This window comes from Apostichopus japonicus, chromosome 12 (assembly GCF_037975245.1).
Source record: "Apostichopus japonicus isolate 1M-3 chromosome 12, ASM3797524v1, whole genome shotgun sequence".
NCBI classification, from domain to species: Eukaryota; Metazoa; Echinodermata; class Holothuroidea; order Aspidochirotida; family Stichopodidae; genus Apostichopus; species Apostichopus japonicus.
Window position 1 is genome coordinate 1,834,456 of NC_092572.1, and position 19,352 is coordinate 1,853,807.

The 19,352-nt window shown below is 33.8% G+C and overlaps 1 protein-coding gene across 3 annotated transcripts in view; it reads right to left on the bottom strand.

The window, feature by feature from the left end:
- Positions 1 to 1,354: 1,354 nt before the first annotated feature.
- LOC139977691 (uncharacterized) overlaps positions 1,355 to 19,352 on the bottom strand; it is a 53,886-nt gene continuing 35,888 nt past the window's right edge. For 2 of the 3 annotated variants that reach the window (XM_071987202.1, XM_071987201.1), the window contains exons 4-5: positions 17,634 to 18,673; positions 16,520 to 16,780 (exon numbers count right to left, since the gene is read on the bottom strand). In XM_071987202.1, coding sequence (XP_071843303.1) covers positions 16,607 to 16,780; positions 17,634 to 18,673 — 1,214 coding nt within the window. In that variant the 3' untranslated portion in view covers positions 16,520 to 16,606. Of the gene's footprint in view, positions 4,774 to 5,368; positions 5,446 to 6,274; positions 6,442 to 6,920; positions 8,036 to 8,455; positions 8,616 to 9,311; positions 9,648 to 10,068; positions 10,381 to 10,650; positions 10,726 to 16,519; positions 16,781 to 17,633; positions 18,674 to 19,352 lie in introns of those variants that run through there. The other variant, XM_071987200.1, reaches the window with a different exon arrangement.

Here is a 19,352-nt window from a genome sequence, read left to right on the forward strand (position 1 = left end):
GCAGGAGTTTTGGAAGGAATGGACTTTCTTAATACGTTTGGTGTAAGGTAACGGATATAGACCTTTGCACTTAATACTTAACCACAGTTGTAACGTGTGTTCATATAGCTGTATGATTATTGAGTATTATCGTCATCTTCATTATATTTATATTTTTATAACCTTATTTTGATTTCGTATTTCATATCTAAGTGAACAACGTGTTAACACTGTGTCTCATATTACCCGTTTGTGCTTCTCCACACATGAATCTAACTTATCGATTTTCATCTTCGTTTAGTTCCTTCACCCTGGCTTAACAACTATAAAGGTTTTGCTAACCAAAGAAGGACAGGTCAAATTATTTGGCTTCTGCCTGGCTCGCGATGCACCGAAAATAGCTGCTCTTAAGAAAGAAAAGGTAGAATAAAAATGTATAATTCAAATATTAATTACATCTTTAAGATAAATACTTTCTCTAATAAACTTATTCGTCATCCCGTAATAAATCTTCCAATCACTCATTGATTTAATTTACCCAATTATTAAAATCAGCATAATCTCCGGCTGAAAAAAAAAAAACGGTCTGCGGCTTTTTTGGGTATAATGCTACAGGTTAGACTTGTATGGTTGAAGTTGATCTCGATGTTTTACATTTTGTTTTAGACATTTAACAACTTTGTGTGCCAAATAAAATGCATTAAAGAAATAACGAGGTCTAGGTTGTACTTACATAACAGAGAGCAACAAAACAAATTAAATTCAACCTTCTATGAGATTGCTTTTTATTTGAAAATGTTTCGATTATATTGGATTATAGTTTACAATAACATGCATGACTTGTGTGCGTTGTTTTAACTAATGCAGTTACAGCAACTTCCTCTTTTGCTACGCCTTTACCCAATGTGATAAAGTTCTCCACACACTCGCTTTAACAATGTTCGCCCCAATGAAGCACCAATGTTCACCGTGCATCTAATTTAATTGTTGTTTAATAAAACATTTTAATTCATATTAAATATTTGATTTTTGCATCAGATTCGTTCCATGATTTTGAATCAATTTCCACCTGAAATGTTAATGTTGAATCAGTATACAGAATCCAGTGACGTTTGGTCTACAACAGTAGTAATATGGGAGATTATGAAAGCGGGTAAATCAAACTTAAAGCATTTGCATAAAGAGAAAGTATTGACACATATTTCAATTAAGTAACATAACATTGAATTGAATATGCTCATGTCACATATACAACATTAATAAGTGATGTTCTTAAAATTAAATATGCATCACCATCGATTTACTAACGATTGTAATATTTTACAATCTTCCTTCACGGGTGACGAAAAATAATGTACTGATCTTGAGTAGCATCGATATTTAAAGACATTTTATTGACCTTGAACGAATTAGAACATGAAATAGTTTACAACCTAAGGCACTGGCTACACCCCTCTTCATTAAGCGATATATAATGCCTTCCCAGAAATGTAGTGTCATCGGTAAATAGAAAGAATGAAAGGTGAGAGAAGTGATTGAAAAGTTAATACAAAACAGAAAGACGGATTCTTAAGGTACTTATCAAGAAATATGTCGGTAGTCAGAAGTAACTGGAATATACGAGACGAGTAGTTGTCTGTTTAATATAACCTCTTCATTAATTAATCACATTACCAAGTTTACCATGCTTGTAGTTTGATTTTAGGTTCACTGACATAATACAAAACGAAAATGTACAACGTAGAAGTTTAACATAGCCATATTATAGTTTAGCCCGCTCCTCGTGCTACCTGTAATGTTTGGGCATGGTAGCTCTAGTGTAACCTCAGTCTTAGAAGTCATATACAAGTATCAATTATTCTAAAATCTTAATTTTGTAAGGAAATCCACCATATCCTATTGACCGGGAAGTTAGATTTGACGAGGAAAATATCAAACCATCAGTTCTCTGGCCCGAGAAGTACTTACAGATATATTAAGAAGGCATATGCTTTTTTTCAATTTTCTACTTTATTTCCAACGGACCAACATGACACATTAAATATGTTATTTGGACACATAAATGTAGTAATCGCATAGTTTACAACCCTACTGTATTGTGTTCAAGTTTTAAAGGTGGATGCAGAACTGTGGATATTTGGACAATTGACTCCGGAACATAGGAGAAAATTACTCAGTTATGTTCATACAATTGTGTTTTTACTTAGTGTATCATGCAATACAGACAACAGTGCAATTTAAGGAACACTAACTCTTCTCATCACGCAAACTCCTGATCAGTGTATGTTTTCATTTTTGATTATATTACAGCTTTGTAGTCCTTATTTCAGTTGTTAGATTAAAGTTTTAACGAATTGATAGCACAAAAAAAACTCTCATAAGACCTTCATTTGTTTCAAGCATCTTGTACTTCACTTAACATAAAGATCTACAAAGTAGATTAATATCTTGTAGATTAAGTATTTGTAGTATATTTCTCAATTATTTACAGGGATAAAATCTTGTTTGATTGTTGGTATTATGACTGTTCTCTTCGACCACCCATTCATCAATTGAGAGCAACATTCGTAGCTGTAAGTAATGTATTATCCATCTTTAGAACATAATTTATCAATCAGTCCATAGTATGATGGGAGTTAACAACAGTATGCGGTACTGTCAGACTTTGCTCAATAGTCTGCTTTGCTTTTTGAAATATTTCAACTCAGTTTTTGTTTTTTGTTTTTTGCAAAAAAAGCCTAAGGGACAAAGAAGGTACTTTATCTAATAGTTACTTAAAACTTAATGCTAAGTCTACTTTTATTATCCTTTTCTTATCCTGATTTTATATCCTTCATTAAGTACTTATTTTCCCTTCAACAGATATTTGAGAAATTAGTCACGGACAGTTCTTACGAGATACCGATACCTCCGACGTATTTACCTATGAGAATCCCTGATACCGCTCAACATACCTATGCAGAACAAATCTACCATGCTGGAATGTGAACTCTCTGTCGCAGGACTATGATATCGGATGTCATTGCTGGATGGTACGGTATCTGTAGATCCCAGGATGCTGTTGGAGTTACCTACCGCGTCAGTTCTAACATGCTGGAATTTATATGGTACACCAAAAGGGCCAACAATGTACCATGATGATGTAAAAGCTCATTATGATGATGATGTAAAGTCTTAAGATGTTGATGAAAAGACTTTCCACGATTGATGTAAGACCTAACATGATGTAAAATTTACGATGATGACGTAAGACCTGACAAAGATGATGTAAAATATACGAAACTTAGATATAAAATTAAGATGATGATTTAAAAATATACAATGATGATTAAATAATGTAAATAAAAACGTTTCGTTTACTTTTATTTTGACAGCTATCCATATGATCATGTCTTTTGGATATAAACGCTGTTCATGTGAAAGCTTTATGTTAATCAGAAACGGAATATTATGATTGTTGACATAATTCATTACGAGATCCAAACAAGTTTAACACAGCTGACAGGAGTACAGTCCGGTAGCCAATCAGCAATGTTGTATGATACGAGCCACACATTATAGAATATTAACATCTTAATTGAAGGGCTCATGGTTATTAAACCGCAAAAGTGTGGTCGGATATTAGGCCAGCTTGTAGAGAACGAATGTTATATACATTACGTTTTGCTTCAGATAAGTACTAGCATATTTCTCCTCTATATCCCTATTGGATACAAACGTTAAACGAACAACTGAATCTGCGACTGTTGCAGATAGATGGACTGCATACACACGAAAGCACATGCCTGCTAAACGTTGGAAATCTCCATTTCACACTGTTAAGTTCATATTTATCATAGCAAATATGATGGCCTTACATAGAATAGACTTACGAAGAAACAACTTTGAAAAGTATTAAGAAAATGAAAACCAACCTTTTGGGGATATGCAACTAGTCATCATTCATTGTTAAAAAGTCTGCGAAATCGGATTGAAACCAATCCTGTGCATGACGTACGGGGCACCGTTAGATGAACCTTTCCAACAAAATAGCCAGCTGCAATTAGGTCATTTAATTTACAGTTAATAAATAAATGCCACATGTATCCTATGGGAGTGGCAGAGAGGCCAGTCAGTAGGTGGGGTTTCATTCTCTCATGGGAAAGAATGATGGCGTTGGGAGCGAAACTTTGGAAAAGAGTAAACCATTTTCGGATTCCGCATCTGATTTAACATAAATCTTTCACATGCAAACAGTTGATACCAAAAAGGCTATCAGACGAAAACCTGTCATTCTAAAAAGAGATCGTAATCAAAATCGACCGTTCAAGACATCATCGTTATAAAAGCTGTCACAATAACAATTAAGGAACCAAAGGTATTTCTTATTTGTTTTTGGTCATTCTACTTCATACGAAATTAACTTTATCTGATTATTCACATAAACAAGAGCACTGTTTATCTTTATTCAGACTGCAATTACTAACATTACCAGGAGTCTGTTAGTTCCTACAGTAATCCTAAGAATTAAGAAGAACATTTTGTTTAGTACAGCTGCTACTCAGGTTAAATTCTCTCAATACAACAAAAACGTATACTAATGATCGTCTGTGCTACATTGTATCAACAGACTAGAAACTAATAAATGTTTGCTGGAAATTAATATGTGAATTATTATAATCGTAAATAGTCACAGAAACAAAAATTACACAGCGGTGCTTTGATCTAAGGAAGTGTTTTCGTCCTGTTTACATTTTATCCACTTTCCATCTCCAAAGTGTAGGTTGTAGGCCTCCTCATCTCTTTTGCGATTGACTACGAAATAAAAGACAACCATGTTTACATTTATAATTATCCTCTCATCATGTGCATATTAAGTTTGATGTTCCAGTCGTGACTTTATTAGCTTAAAGACCATCGGCGAATTTAAAAATGAGTTTTTCAGTAACATTTTCCCCTTTCACGGTTTACTTTGAAAAAAAGTTTCAGGCACATATGTCGTGACGGTAGTATGGATACGAGGGTGTCTGAGTATTTTGTCTTGTCTGATTTGAACCCTATCCTTGGTCTCACAAACCATCGTGATCGTGAAATGGCCTGGTCGACTAAATCAATCAGTAACAGAACAAAGCTTTAAACACCCAGATATAGACTAATCGTGCTTAACGTACGTTATTCGTCAACCGAACTTGACATATCCTTAACCGTATCTGAAAAAAAGCGGCAAAGTACAGCTTCTATTGTAGCTGTGTTTTCATGGTAAAAAAAATATACATTTTTCTAAAACAATTATTATGAATATTACAATTAAGTATTGGGGCTATGTATCTATGGATGTGTAAGCCTAATGATCCTTTGAGTGAATCATTTTAGACAGTACTCTGAATGCGCTGTCTATTACGTGACTTACTAGTAAGCTTGATTTCTCCATCAGATGTCTCACGAATTGAATTCAATTGATCTTCTGGCACGACGCTGTTAATGAAACTAGTATAAAATGAAAACAAAGATAGAGAGATCATTATCTGAAATGACTGCATTGTTCAAGTGATAAATTAACAAACTATCAATTCATATATTCAAAGTATAACAACCAATGACTCAACCTGTTTGGCCTATATCATGTAGGAGAAATTAATGTGGCACTATTATTTTAAACTAATATTTAACTTTGTAAACGAGAAAATAAACACATTTTGAATATATAAATTGTTGTATTCCAATTGCGACAAGAATAGATATGTGTAGAAAATTGCATTTGCAATTAGCTTCTGTGCTTCTACTGTATTAAAAGGTTAAGTGTGAATTGCATTAATGGTTCTAAACGCACTAAAAAGGCACTCAAAATATAAAGTTGCATGTGTTCAATAAGTGAGGTATGTTAGATAGAAATCTTTATCCAGTAGAAAGTTGTTACAGAACGGTTCTCCGGTTTTTTTATTGTGCAGTCTTTTAACGTGTTTCAGATTCTGCTTACATTTAGATCTTGAGTCCCCATTCTCCAATCTATTACATCCACAAAGGTACCGTTGGCTATCAAGTACCGATATAGATAATAATTCTATATTACTTTGAATATGCGAGTGAATGCTCGTTGTGGACCAGATCTCCATTGATGATCATCGGTACAGTACCAGCTAAATTGTGAAGGATATTTTGGGACATCGTTTATCCTGTAATTATATTATAAGACTAGTACAGTATGAAAAAGACATCGTTTAAACAAACTTATAGCCCGGTTACACGTCCAACCCTAAGCTTTCAGGAATGTTAACATTTCTTCATAAATTGCTTACATTTATACTTGATCACTTACTTTATTGTTAACGTTTGAGTTAAAAATCTACTGATTAGACTAATGAACTGTTGATCTTCTAGACGAACATTCTGGAACGTCAGCTCCTTCTCCACGTTTGGTAACTTACAGCTATCCAATGACGGTGGATAACCATCACGGAATGTCAATGTACTGACCGTAATCTGCTTTAAAATCAATAGCAATATTGTTAAAAAATGTTACTTTGACAAGTTAATTTCGTTCAAACGACCGTAGCGTTCTCCTACGTAAAGCTGATATGTTTATGACTTTACCAGAATATAAAATGTACTCTGCGTTATTGTTCTATACCGTGGCAATATGCAGATTGGAGTAGTATTATAAACTCTATTCAACCAGTCGTCCATATATTCTGAGTTGTCGCTGTCTCTTTATTCGGGGGTCATGAATACCTATAGTGCGAACCATTCCGAAGTTATCTCTATTTCAGTATGTACAATGTGATATTTGAATCTAATCTGTGCTTGAAATTACGCTGATAAATTGGAATTTTAGTATATTTTGCAACAGACTTTCCTTATTCTGGACTTGTATTACTATGTATTGAATTTTGCGATAGTAGCTGTCTAGATAATTCTCTTTCCGCTTACTGAACAATACAAAATATCAAGATGGATATACTTACGTTTGCTCCCATGTACCTGGTACAAAAATCTTTTACTAAGCTCATATTCTCTTCATCGTTTACATTCGTAAACAACAGGTCCTTTCCTTCAAAAATGTTTCGTATTTGTTTACTTTTCTCTTGATCCTTACAATATTCAAATAATGTCCATAAGAGTTGAAAATGCTTAGTTTGACTCAAGTGTATCTTATAATTATCAATATGTAAAAGAAATTTCATGAAACTCGTTAAGTCTGTCTGTGTTAGCAACACATTTCGGTATTTCGGTATCAAATAATTTGATGCGAATGCACGAAACACCAGTGGACTTTGTGCAATAATTTTATACTCCTTAAAATATTCACAATGATTCTTCCAAAACAATTCAATGGATTCTGGTGAGCTTGAATCTTTAGGAAGCAGAGGGATCACTTCACTGTTATGATTAGTTTCTTTGAATTCATTGTCGCGAAACTTAACCATTTTCTGCAAAATATGTTTTCTTTGTTCCTCGCTGAAACCATTCAATACAACTTTCTTATACCGTCTTCCTAACTTGTTGGTATCTAGTTGACGACACGTTATCCAGACTTTTAACTTATGAAAGTTTTTAAAATTATTTAGCATGTTATTGTCTGCAGATAAACTGTTAGTTTTGCTTTGTTTGTCACTTTCGGAGCCTTTTTCTAAATCCTTGATAGCGTTGGATTCTAAAGTCAAGTTAGAAAGTCCATCCAGAAGCAATAGACACTCACGCCTTTGCAAAATACTAGAAAGAGACTCAACTGATTGGAACTGTCCATCCATAGATTTCACGACCTCTTCTAAAATACAGGCTTTCTTACAGAAAGGTTTCAGTTTGATATATATCACGATTGCATTCTGTAGAATTTCCCCTTTGGCCCACAGTCTTGCCACGCTCTGAAATAAATACGTCTTGCCATATCCTACTTTACTGGTAAATATTACACAATCACTGTTGTTGAAGAATGATTCCTTAAGTATATCGTCACTGGTAGCACTGTATGCATCCTCCTCGGAAGTCCTAATCACGCAATCACACGTCGCGTAAGTGGATTCAGCACCAGCATTGAATTTCTTCAGATAACATTTAATCAATTCGTCCTTCAATGGATCTGTGCAAAGTAAGAAAAACCAGCAGTGATTACGAATTTATTATGAAAGCTGCTTCAATCATTTTTTTATGGAACTTGTAAGACAATATAATGTGCCATATTTGCATCAAATGTTGTTGTTGGTGATAAAACTGCTTTCTAAATTTTAGTTATACTATTGGAGCAATGGAACTTCCTACTCGACATGCGATTTTAACCCGAGTTGTTTGGCGATACGTACTTTTTTATGTTATTGTTGTTGTTTACCATTACTTGAAGCATACAGAAACATTAAGTTTACAACGTCATTCGTCAAATTGATATATCTGACAGAAATCTTCATGTCATGCGACAGACATGTACATCAGTTCTATAGTCATTATTAAACGTATTTTGGGCATTTTGTAGTAGATATCTTTACAACAAACTACGTTCCGTTACCTTTCCGTTTGCGAGATGTTGTGTAACTTCTAGTGAGGCAAATATATATGACAATACAGATAATCACCCATGATGAAAATGCATGGTATGATATCGAGTTTGAAGCATCCGTTCTTCGGAACATTCGACGGTTTCTCGGTAGACATGGCATGACACCTTTCTAATTGAAAGAACAAATAAAAAAATATATTTATATAATGTTTTAAACATATTCAACAACTTATCTGACACTATTAATCCATGTATGTTCTTAGTCACCTCACAGGCATTTGGAAACATAATTTAAGGAATCAGGTAGGTTAATGACAGTTCTTCTTTGACAAGGTTGTTCATTAAACTCTCATCCATTGTATAATGTTTACCCCAAAGAATAAAACTTAGTGATCTTCTCTTTGAGCTTTTATAGGCATTTTAATCTTTGCTGCGTTGTTACAATTCTACCATCATGCGCTTGCTTAACATAATTACTAAGAACCTTAGGAAACTGATGTGGATATTTCAGTAAGTCATAAGTGTTTTAAAAGCTCATTTTAACACTAACTTACGTTAACCATTTCCGAGTTTACGTACACGAATTTTAAGAGGGAAGTTGTCACAGACATAACTTGCAATGCATATTTTCACAACCAGGGCAAACTGTGAACTATTCTTAAACATGAGGAAAGCTATGAAACATGTGTATCTGTGAGTGGAGATGAGCGTAACTTTTCGTAGAGATCTTTCCATACAATTTGATTAATTCCATTGTTTAAACAGGAAGGGGTCTACTAAAACGTAATAATGCATTCGTTGATATTTTTAATTACTAACAATAGAAACATTCTAATTGCTTCTTTCAGCCTCAATGAAAGCATACCTGAATTTACTTCAACTTTTGAAGTTGATGTCAGATTCAAGAGCCACCCGTTGCTGTAAATATAGCAATTGAAAACTGCTGTTTCTCCACATGGCATTTTGTAGACGATCATAGTCGACACAGTCCATGTACCTCTGGTATGATTCGTTAGTTCAGAATGCGACTCGTTGTTTGTAACATTAGCGACTCCTTCATAAGTCCAGTACAAGACAGGTTGTGGACGAACTCCTTCAATAAAACAAGTCAAGTTGGCAGACTCGTTCTCCGGCTGTATCACTTCACATTTACCACACTCGGCACAAGCTTGGATGTAAGGACAAAGCTGTGCCGGTGTATCTTGAGAAATAGGAAGAAACTAAATTTAGTATATTCGTTTACTTACAAGTTTGTTATTGTTTCAGTAAAACCGCCGTTTGTTCCATCTATAACTTTCATTTATTCAAATTATTCTATGAGCAAAGATGGAATAGTCCTCTTAAAATAGACAAGTTCAATGTTGTTTCTTTTATTTTACTATTTTATACCTAAAATAAAAAAAAAATTGCATCAAGAAAGTATCTCTTTACTTGACGCTCTTCTCTTTGAGGTTACTGTTGTTAACGATACCGTGATTGACAACACTACCCTAGCCTAATCTATGCTACCTCAGTACGAATAACATTGTAAGATGTGCAAGCGTCTGTTGTTCAAACATACAGCTAGTATATAGGCCAATAACATAATGATTCTTTCGATACTGTACTATGATAAATCGTACTTGTAATGATCACTGATATATCCCGTGTCCAGACAGAGTCGTTGGTAAAGAACGCAACAAATGTATAGGTAGCTTCATGCTCCAGCTGTGCATTCTTTATCGTCATGTCACCAGTTGGAGTAATATCATAATGTCCATCGTTGTACCTAGAACCGCCCACTTTACCGTTTACCAATTTAAGAATTGGATCGGTCTCTGTTGTTGAGCCCATATACCAATAGTATTGGTTGATTTCAGCATGAGCATCACATCGTATCTTGTTAGTACCCATTATTTCGATAAATTGACTCGAGGGACATGTATCGGAAAACCCTGTAGTGAAGAAAATAATCTTTATAATATTTGTTTTTGGGGGGTCTGCCGGTAACTGTGAAATGCGGAGTAACAATACGTTATCAACAATTTCATGTAGCTTTTTTTTGTTTCTCTTCAAGACGTTGGCGAATAATAGTACATATTTCTATATTCCAAAGGGGCTGTGTCTACAAACAAATACTGTCAAGTAATATGGCCTTATAAAGGTGCATAGCCTCTACTAAAGAATGAATATGATTTATAAACATTATAAACACAGAAAGATACCTCCGACAAGGACGCTGGACAAAATTACCATGACCCAAAGCATATTCATCTTGTTAGAATTCATACACAACATTTCTGCAAAAGACAAAATATACAAACATAATAGATTATAAAAAGTGTATCGCAATATGTGCAAAAATATTTCCACGCAACATTAAACTTACTCGCAACATATATACATATATCATATATATCATAAGACATTGCGTTATTACGCTTATTTTCATAGAACCTCTCCCTACATTTGCTACTTCCATAAATAATATCTGCTACGGCAATTATTAAGACAATGGATATTGTACCTAATATATGATGGTAGAATTAATCTAAATTTGAATTCTGATATATAACATACCAGTAATGAAACTTTTTTTAGGATGATGTTTGTTGATTGTCTCTCGTGATAGCAAATGCACAGGTGCTCAAAAGCATGACGTGTAGAACAGAGACGTAGCCAGGGGAGCAGGGGGAGCAACTGCCCCCACCCTCCTCTAAGTGTCGAAAAAAATGTTAAGAACGTTTTTTTTTTCTTTTGGCATGGTATTTTGTCAGTGCTCTTTTGATCTTGAATACTCGTCAGCTCCGTTAACTCGATTATATTCGTAGTAACATTCAGGCCTGTTGATTCAGCTACTTGGTTTGCAAGCGTGCGTGACACGAACTTCCTATTAATAATTATTGCATCGCTCAAAGTTTTTATTGTCCATCAGTAAGGTTCGTGAAATGTATTAAAGTCCAGACATTGGACAATGAACAAGACTCATCCAACTGGAAAATTGTGAAACAGCACTATGTTTGTCATTCTTATATCATGTGTAAAAGAACATATAAAAGAACAATTCCAACCAGAAATAAAATCTTCTGATAATATGATATCATATAATTATGATGGAACTGGCAAAACACGGCACCAAATCGCATCTAAGGACATTAAATTGTTCAAAACTTGCTCAAACAGAGGGGGACACCCCCTCCCCTTCGAAGCCTCCCCATATCAATCGCAACATGTGAGCCCCCCCCCCCCCTTGCAAATTCCTGGCTCCGTCGCTGGTATAGAAAACATTCACTGATACATTAGACCAAAATAGAGCAAATGTCCACTTCCGTACAATTATATGGGAAAGGAGATCACCGAAAACAGAAGATACAAGAAACTACTAGCAAACTAAGAGGGAAGACAAAATGTTAGCAAACTACATATCTACTACAACAATGGCTTAAGAGATTAATAGCTGTAGAGAAAATCTATAAAGCTTATAACAATGGGAGGTAATCAGTAATGGAGGTGAAAAATATGGACATGGGATTAGACAGGAATTTGTAAGAAAATGGTGCCAAAGCGTTGAGTCCACAAGCTGTCTTTGCCGAAGCGAACTGTATCGCGGGATACATAGAATTCAATGCCTTTCAGAATCACATCCGAAATAGTGTGGTTATAAGAATTGCGAGATGTCTTCAAATTGTTGACTAGGCATCTGTTGTCATTGCAACGGTTCTTGAGAGTAGTCGATAATCAGTTACAGTAAGTTAGAGGGATCTAGGTACTGTACCTGACTTAGATAGACTGATAGAAAGCGACGAAGCTTGTCGTGTATTTGCTACTTTTTGTCCCTACAAGTCATTGTAAAATATAATTTCTCTAATAGCGCTTTAGATCCTATAAACAGTTATACAAATGTTGTAATTTATGAAAGTCAGGTCTAAACTGGTTATTACTTCTTGTCCGGCACGAGCCAACATACGTTATTGACACAGGGCCCCGCGGCCCTATCCTTTTGTTACCTCTTGTCAAACCTGTTATAACTTGTTACAAAGAAACGGCTGATTTAACATGCATACTCTCAACTGTTCTCGATAAATTGGCGTACAACTGATGAATATTATTTTAGGTTTCATACGGACCTCCGTTTTAGCAATAGTGTACCTGAATTATGCAAGATATACGTTTTCTGTGAAATACTTTTGTGTCAGATTCAAATCCAATGCTCTTCGAACAGCGACCCAGTGTTGTAGTGCATCGCAATCAGCGTAATTGTTAGAACCTTGAAGTGCCTGTATGATTCCAAGCAAAAATAGGGTTTGATTTCTATTTGCTGCAATGAAATATTCTCAGGTGGTATACTTTTTAACTCTCTTCACATTCTTAAAATACAATCTAATACAATTATATTTGATGAACGTATTGCAAGGCGATTTTGTATTCAATATTCCAACAATCATTTAAAGTGCTTTTTCTTATAGGCAAAATGTAAACGTTTTCCATTTCAGAGTATAGTTTGCGATTAAGTGATCCTCACGTAAAATTTCAGTCAGTCAGACAGTCGCATGAATACTTACAAATTGTAACCTCTTAGTTTTAATCGTTATCGTTAACGTAACCTTAGTTAACATTAAAATAATATCCAACATGGCCTGTTTAGTTCTGATTCAAAGGACTTTGCGTAATTTGGCGAAACTTTGGCGTAACCTCATCACACCAACAATTCCCTAGGTGTATTATGCAAAGATTCGTGTTATTGCAGCAGTGAATGTAGATATCTGTTTGGTACTTGTCTGTATGTCACATACTTGTAAACAGAGTATGACAATGCCATATGGACAATATGTTATTAGGAGCGACTACCAGCAGATTGCAAAGTTCAAGTGGATTGATAAACATCTGTTTCGCCTTATAGCTAAACAGGATTGCAAGTGCAGGTCAAAACAATAACCCAGGAATAATCTAGATTTTACCCCGAGTCATCAATGCCAGCATGAAGGAACTATCATTTCTTGCAAGATGTACTGATGGCACTAGATTACGTATTAATAATTCTATGCACACAAATAGGTAAAATACTGCATGGACTCTCCATCTCGCGCTTGTTCTTAAAAATAAAAATCTCTTATAGAGCGTTTTCATACACTGCACGCGTTTTTGTTAAAACTTGGCCGATCGCTCCTGATAGAAATATAAATGTTGACTAGAACGTTCACACGTTAAGTTCTGTCAAAGTGGTTAGTATGATGTGTGAGGATAAAACTCAATCTTAGGTCATCATTAGGTCTTCGTTAAAGGTGTTTAGAGATGAGAGAGGGTACCGTGGATTTACCTCTTTCTGCTTTATGTTTTGGTTACTAATCCTGAAGATCCCAAATACATATTACGTCACGTTGTCGAAGTACTATACAATTCGTGAAAACATGGGAGCAAAGTGATATGATATTGGAAGAAATTCTGCAGTATTCCTGCATATAGAGACATCAGCTTATACAGTGTAAATAATAGTTTTCCTATGAAAGAAAATTATGCCACTCTGTAATGACGTTTACTGTAATGATGATATTTTAACTGTTGTTATGTGTGATGTTATAAATGCGTTATCCAGTAATAACGTTACAATTAACCATTCTGTGACATTGAATATGTGGCACAGAGTGACATAGGTTAGACACTTTTAAGGTGTTGTAGTCGATGCCTTTGAACATGTTGTTGATGATTTTGTTTTACCCTAGTACACATGTCCTAGTAAGAAAACTTTTTTATAGCATTTCCAAACAAGACGAAATAAGAAGTGAAATGCATAATGTAATGACACTTCTGTGAAAGAAACTAACACAAGGTTGTCAATTCCACTTCCAGGCAAACATCAACTCGAAGATCTGCTTCACATTAAAACTAAGAAACGTAAAAGATACGAATACAATCGAATATTTGTTAGTATAGCGTAAACGGAAGCAACTTATACGAAGAAAATCTGTCTAGCTCTGTGTTCAGTTAATTCAAGTATAATATTGAGTGGAGTCAAATGTAGGGTAAGGGAGGGAGGGGGGTACCTAAAGCTCTCTTCGGCTGATTGATCCAGATCCAGATACAAATGAAGTATTTCATAAAGGGGGAACTGTACTTCGGTCATTGTAGTCGACTCCTATGTAGATGTGTTTCGAGTACACTCTTAGAATAAATAACATTTAAACGAGCATCAGTTGTAGGTTTTGATTCTGAAAATCATGCTCAAATGTTCCCTATATGATTTAATACATACACTGATAATCAAAATGGTATAACTTTTTTACAATGATCTTAATTTACCTTTAGTTAATTACCTGTTACTTAATTTTGAAAAACAAATCCCAGATGAAGGTTTGGATTCTGAAAATCATGTTTGAGTATTCCCTACATGATGTAATACATACACTGAATATCCAAATAGTATAACGTATTTACAATGATTTAAATTTACCTTTAGTTAATTACCTGTTACCTTGTTACCTAATTAAAAAATATACAATGATCTTAATCTACCTTTTGTTAATTACCTGTTACTTATTTTAGAAAAAAAAAACATATCCTAGATGAAGGTTTGGATTCTTAAAATCATATTTAAGTTGTCCCTACATGATGTTATACATACACTGAATATCCAAATAGTATAACGTATTTACAATGATTTGAATTTACCTTTAGTTAATTACCTGTTACCTAATTAAAACAAAGAAATCTCAGATGTAGGTTTGGATTCTGAAAATCATGCTCAAATTTTACAAACGTGATTTTATACATGCACTGATTATCAAAATGGTAAAACCTATTTGCAATGAGCTTAATTTACCTTTAGTTAATTACCTGTTACCTAATTAAAGAAAAAGCTCAGATGTAGGTTTGGATTCTGAAAATCATGCTCAAATTTTACATACAGGATGTTATACATACACTGATCTTCAAAATGGTATAACTTATTTACAATGATCTTAATCTACCTTTAGTTAATTACCTGTTACTTAATTTAAAATAACAAATCTCAGATGCAGGTATGGATTCTGAAAATCATGCTCAAATATTACATACGTGATTTTATTCATACACTGATTATCAAAATGATAAAACTGATTTACATTGATCTTAATTTACTTTTTTTAATTACCTGATACCTTTTTTTTTAATTAATTTTATTTCAGATTTAGGTTTGGATGCTGAAAATCACGTTCATGCATCCCTACATGATATACGACACAATACATGATACATGATATCTGATAACATACACTGATTATCAAACCGGTATCACTTATTTGAAATGACTTTTTTTTCTTTATTTAATTATGTTTTACTTAGTTTCGTATGTTTTGTCTCAAATTTAAAGTTTGAATGAATTTAATCGGTAAATAAGAAGAGAGGCAGAGACGTTGATGCCGATTGAGACCGTCATTCATTAAATGTGATGGATTAATTTGTAGATGTAATTCTTTGGATCTTACTGGATACTAGAATAACGCTGTGTCAAGTGACTACATCAACCTCAAACCAGTGCGAAGTGGGCATTTCAGGTCGAGGTGTGAATTGGGGTGTGATGCTAAATACTTGGTGTAGTTTTACGCAAACTCACAAGCTAATTCTCATGAGCGTTATTTGTTATTTGGCTACACGGTTTCCAAGAATGATTTCACATAAGGATCATGTCACTGAGTAGACTCCACAAGTTTCGGCTGTCGTCATATTTTCTCTGAATTGCTCCACCCAGTTTACCGAATAATGGTTATACGTTTCCTTAATCATAACACGCTGCAGATAATATAAAGCAAGATTGCCCTAATTAATTAATCAATACATCATTATAAATGTAACGTACTTAGAAAAACAGGTACAGTGGCGAAATGGAACTTCGTGCCAACTGATTATAAGATACCTTGACGACCAATCATGCATACTTTATTAAATATATTAGGGATTTATTTATATATATATATATATATATATATATATATATATATATATATATATATATATATATAAATATATATATATATATATATATATATATATATATATATATATATATATATATATATATATATATATATATATATATATATATATATATATATATATATATATATATATATACATCATTTTAACTTGATTCGCGATATTCTGAATAAAATGACGCTATTGCTCCTAATAAAATGTTAATATTAATTAATAGTGTATAATAATCTTAAAAGATTTCCCTTCAAATGGTCGAAAACTTTTGTTATAATCTCCCTTTGGTAGTTTGACACTTTCAATGATCAGGTCTGTTTTTATGTCCGGCAAAACTTCATATGTTGCTGGCGGAAAATCACCACGGAAAGTCAATTTGCCCAGTTTAACCTGTGCAATAAAAGCAAAATGTTAAAAAAAAACACAACAAATTCTTTGCCCGTCTCTATTTCATTAAACCTGTTCGTTTCTGCTGAAGGCAAAGTAATATTGTTACATGTAGGCAATGTATGGAGTAACAGATCCCATCCCAGTATTTGGGGATATATAGACAATTATTCATGCATTCATGCAAAAAATCGGTCCCTTCGTGGGTACAACACCTTATCTATTTTATCTATGTTTAATATTGTAATTTCTTGCAAGTTTGTTAAGCACTCGTGTGACCTCTTACTTTAAACCCAATGGTGTGATTAGTCACGGATGCACTATAAATCCCATACACATGCACACATCTACAAAGTTAAAATCAATTGTTCTACGGTTTTGAGCTCGTGACACCCGTTTTAGGGAATGATATTGGAACAATTTTAGAGCCAAAATTTGAAGAAATTGTTTGATAGAGTACAATATCTCACCAAAATCACAGTACTTGCATGGATGAGATAAATTTGACTATTAACAATATCGAAAGTGTTAGGATACTTTTAAATCATAACTAAACACGGATGTAAAAAAGGTTTTCATCGGAAGAGTACAATCCCAACACTTCCCTTATGCATCGAGACTGCCTGATCCAAGGTTTATACCTCCCTAAACTCGCAACAAGGCTACCGGACCTAAAGTGGTTGGGTGGATTATAACCATACCTATGTATATTTTATGTAGTAACATAAGTTGGCAGTAAACTACAAAGGCAGTAGAATTATCGCTAATTCATTTGTATGAAACGGGGTTACAACTTTACTAGCAAAGATAGACGTCACAGGTTGAGAACAATATACAAAAAATATGGAATACTTACTCCAGACCTTTTGCAGGAGTTACACACATCTTTCACCAGGTCTTCACTGTAGCCAGGTGCTTCTCTGTCAAATACTATGTCCTTTTTTTCGAATTTGCGACACCAATTGTCTATGTCCCAGTATTTCCATAACTTCCAAAAGACGTACACGTTATCAGTTAGAGAAAAGTTTAACCTGAGTTTTTGATAACAATATTCTTTTGTAAATGATCCTTGTGACAGCAAAAAGAAGATGTGAGTCAACAGAGGCGATTTTTTGACATTGCTATCAATTGTAAAGATATTTTTCCAATTTGCTTCCATGGATTCAGTCGTAATTTCGTTCCCGTCGAGATTCTGGACTCTAGTCGGGTCAATATCGGTAATGGTGTTTTTCCAGTAGGTTTTTCTTTGGCAATCAGTAAAGCCGTTCAAATTAACTGACGTTTCTTTTGTTGGGAATAATAATTTCCTGCTTTTGTTTAGCCGAACCGTTGCCCAGACTTTCAATCTTGGGAAACTATTTAATTCATTATTCAGAAGATTTTCTACAGTTAGTGAATTGTTTCTTGATGTTTTCGTTGCAGAATCGGTTTTCAACTTTAAATGGGAAAGTCCATCAAGAAGCACGAGGGTATTCCTCTGTTGCAGGGCACTGGACATAGCTTCTACAGACTGAATTTCCCCATTTGTAGCTTTTACTACTTCCTCCAAAATACAGCTGTTTCTCGATAAACCGTGAAGCTTGATATATATTAGGATAACATCATTCAGAATGATCCCCTTCGCCCACTGCTGTAGTACGTATTGCAATAAATACGTTTTGCCAAATCCTTCTTCACCAATAATGAGAACACGTTCATTGTTCTCGAAGAATTGCTTCTGAAGTATTTCGTCGCTGGTAGACTTTCGTTCTTCTTCCTGCACACGTGTTATCACGCAGTCACATGTTGTATATAAGGTTTGCTGTCCTGCTTTGCGGTAAAGTTTCTTCAAAACGTCAATTACTGTCTCTACATTTTCAAGTGTATTTTCTGTAAATACAGGCGCATTAACCCGTACTGAGAAGAATTAAAGATGTATATAAGATAACAACTATTGTATTGATAATATTAATGAAATAAATACCATTTATATTTGTCTTCACCTACGAATGCTTTTGTTTCAAAGAAATATGTCCTTTTTGGAGAAAAACATGACGATGACAACCTCGTTTTTAAAGAAATATATAGTAGTCGTAGCTGATTTTTTTTTTCAGGACAGGTGGATATTATTGACGAAGCAGTTAACTTTCGATATGAGATATAAACAGTTTCCTCAAAACTTCTACTGTCTCTGCATTTTCTATATATACATTTTCCCGCGTACTTTCTGTCACTGCTGCATTTTCTGTCAATGCTAATAATAATAATATTATATATATATATATATATATATATATATATATATATATATATATATATATATATATATATATATATATGTATATATATATATATATATAAATATATACATATATATACATATATATAGATATATATATATATATATATATATATATATATATATATATATATATATATATACAGGTAAATAAAGGAACTATTTATTGTTACACAAAAATTGTATACTAAAGAATATATTAGAATGTAACAAGAAATAGCATTAGTTTTCGTGGTTTAGTTTAACTTGATATTTCTATTAGCTCATCATGACATTTTAAACTTCTAACTCCTATTT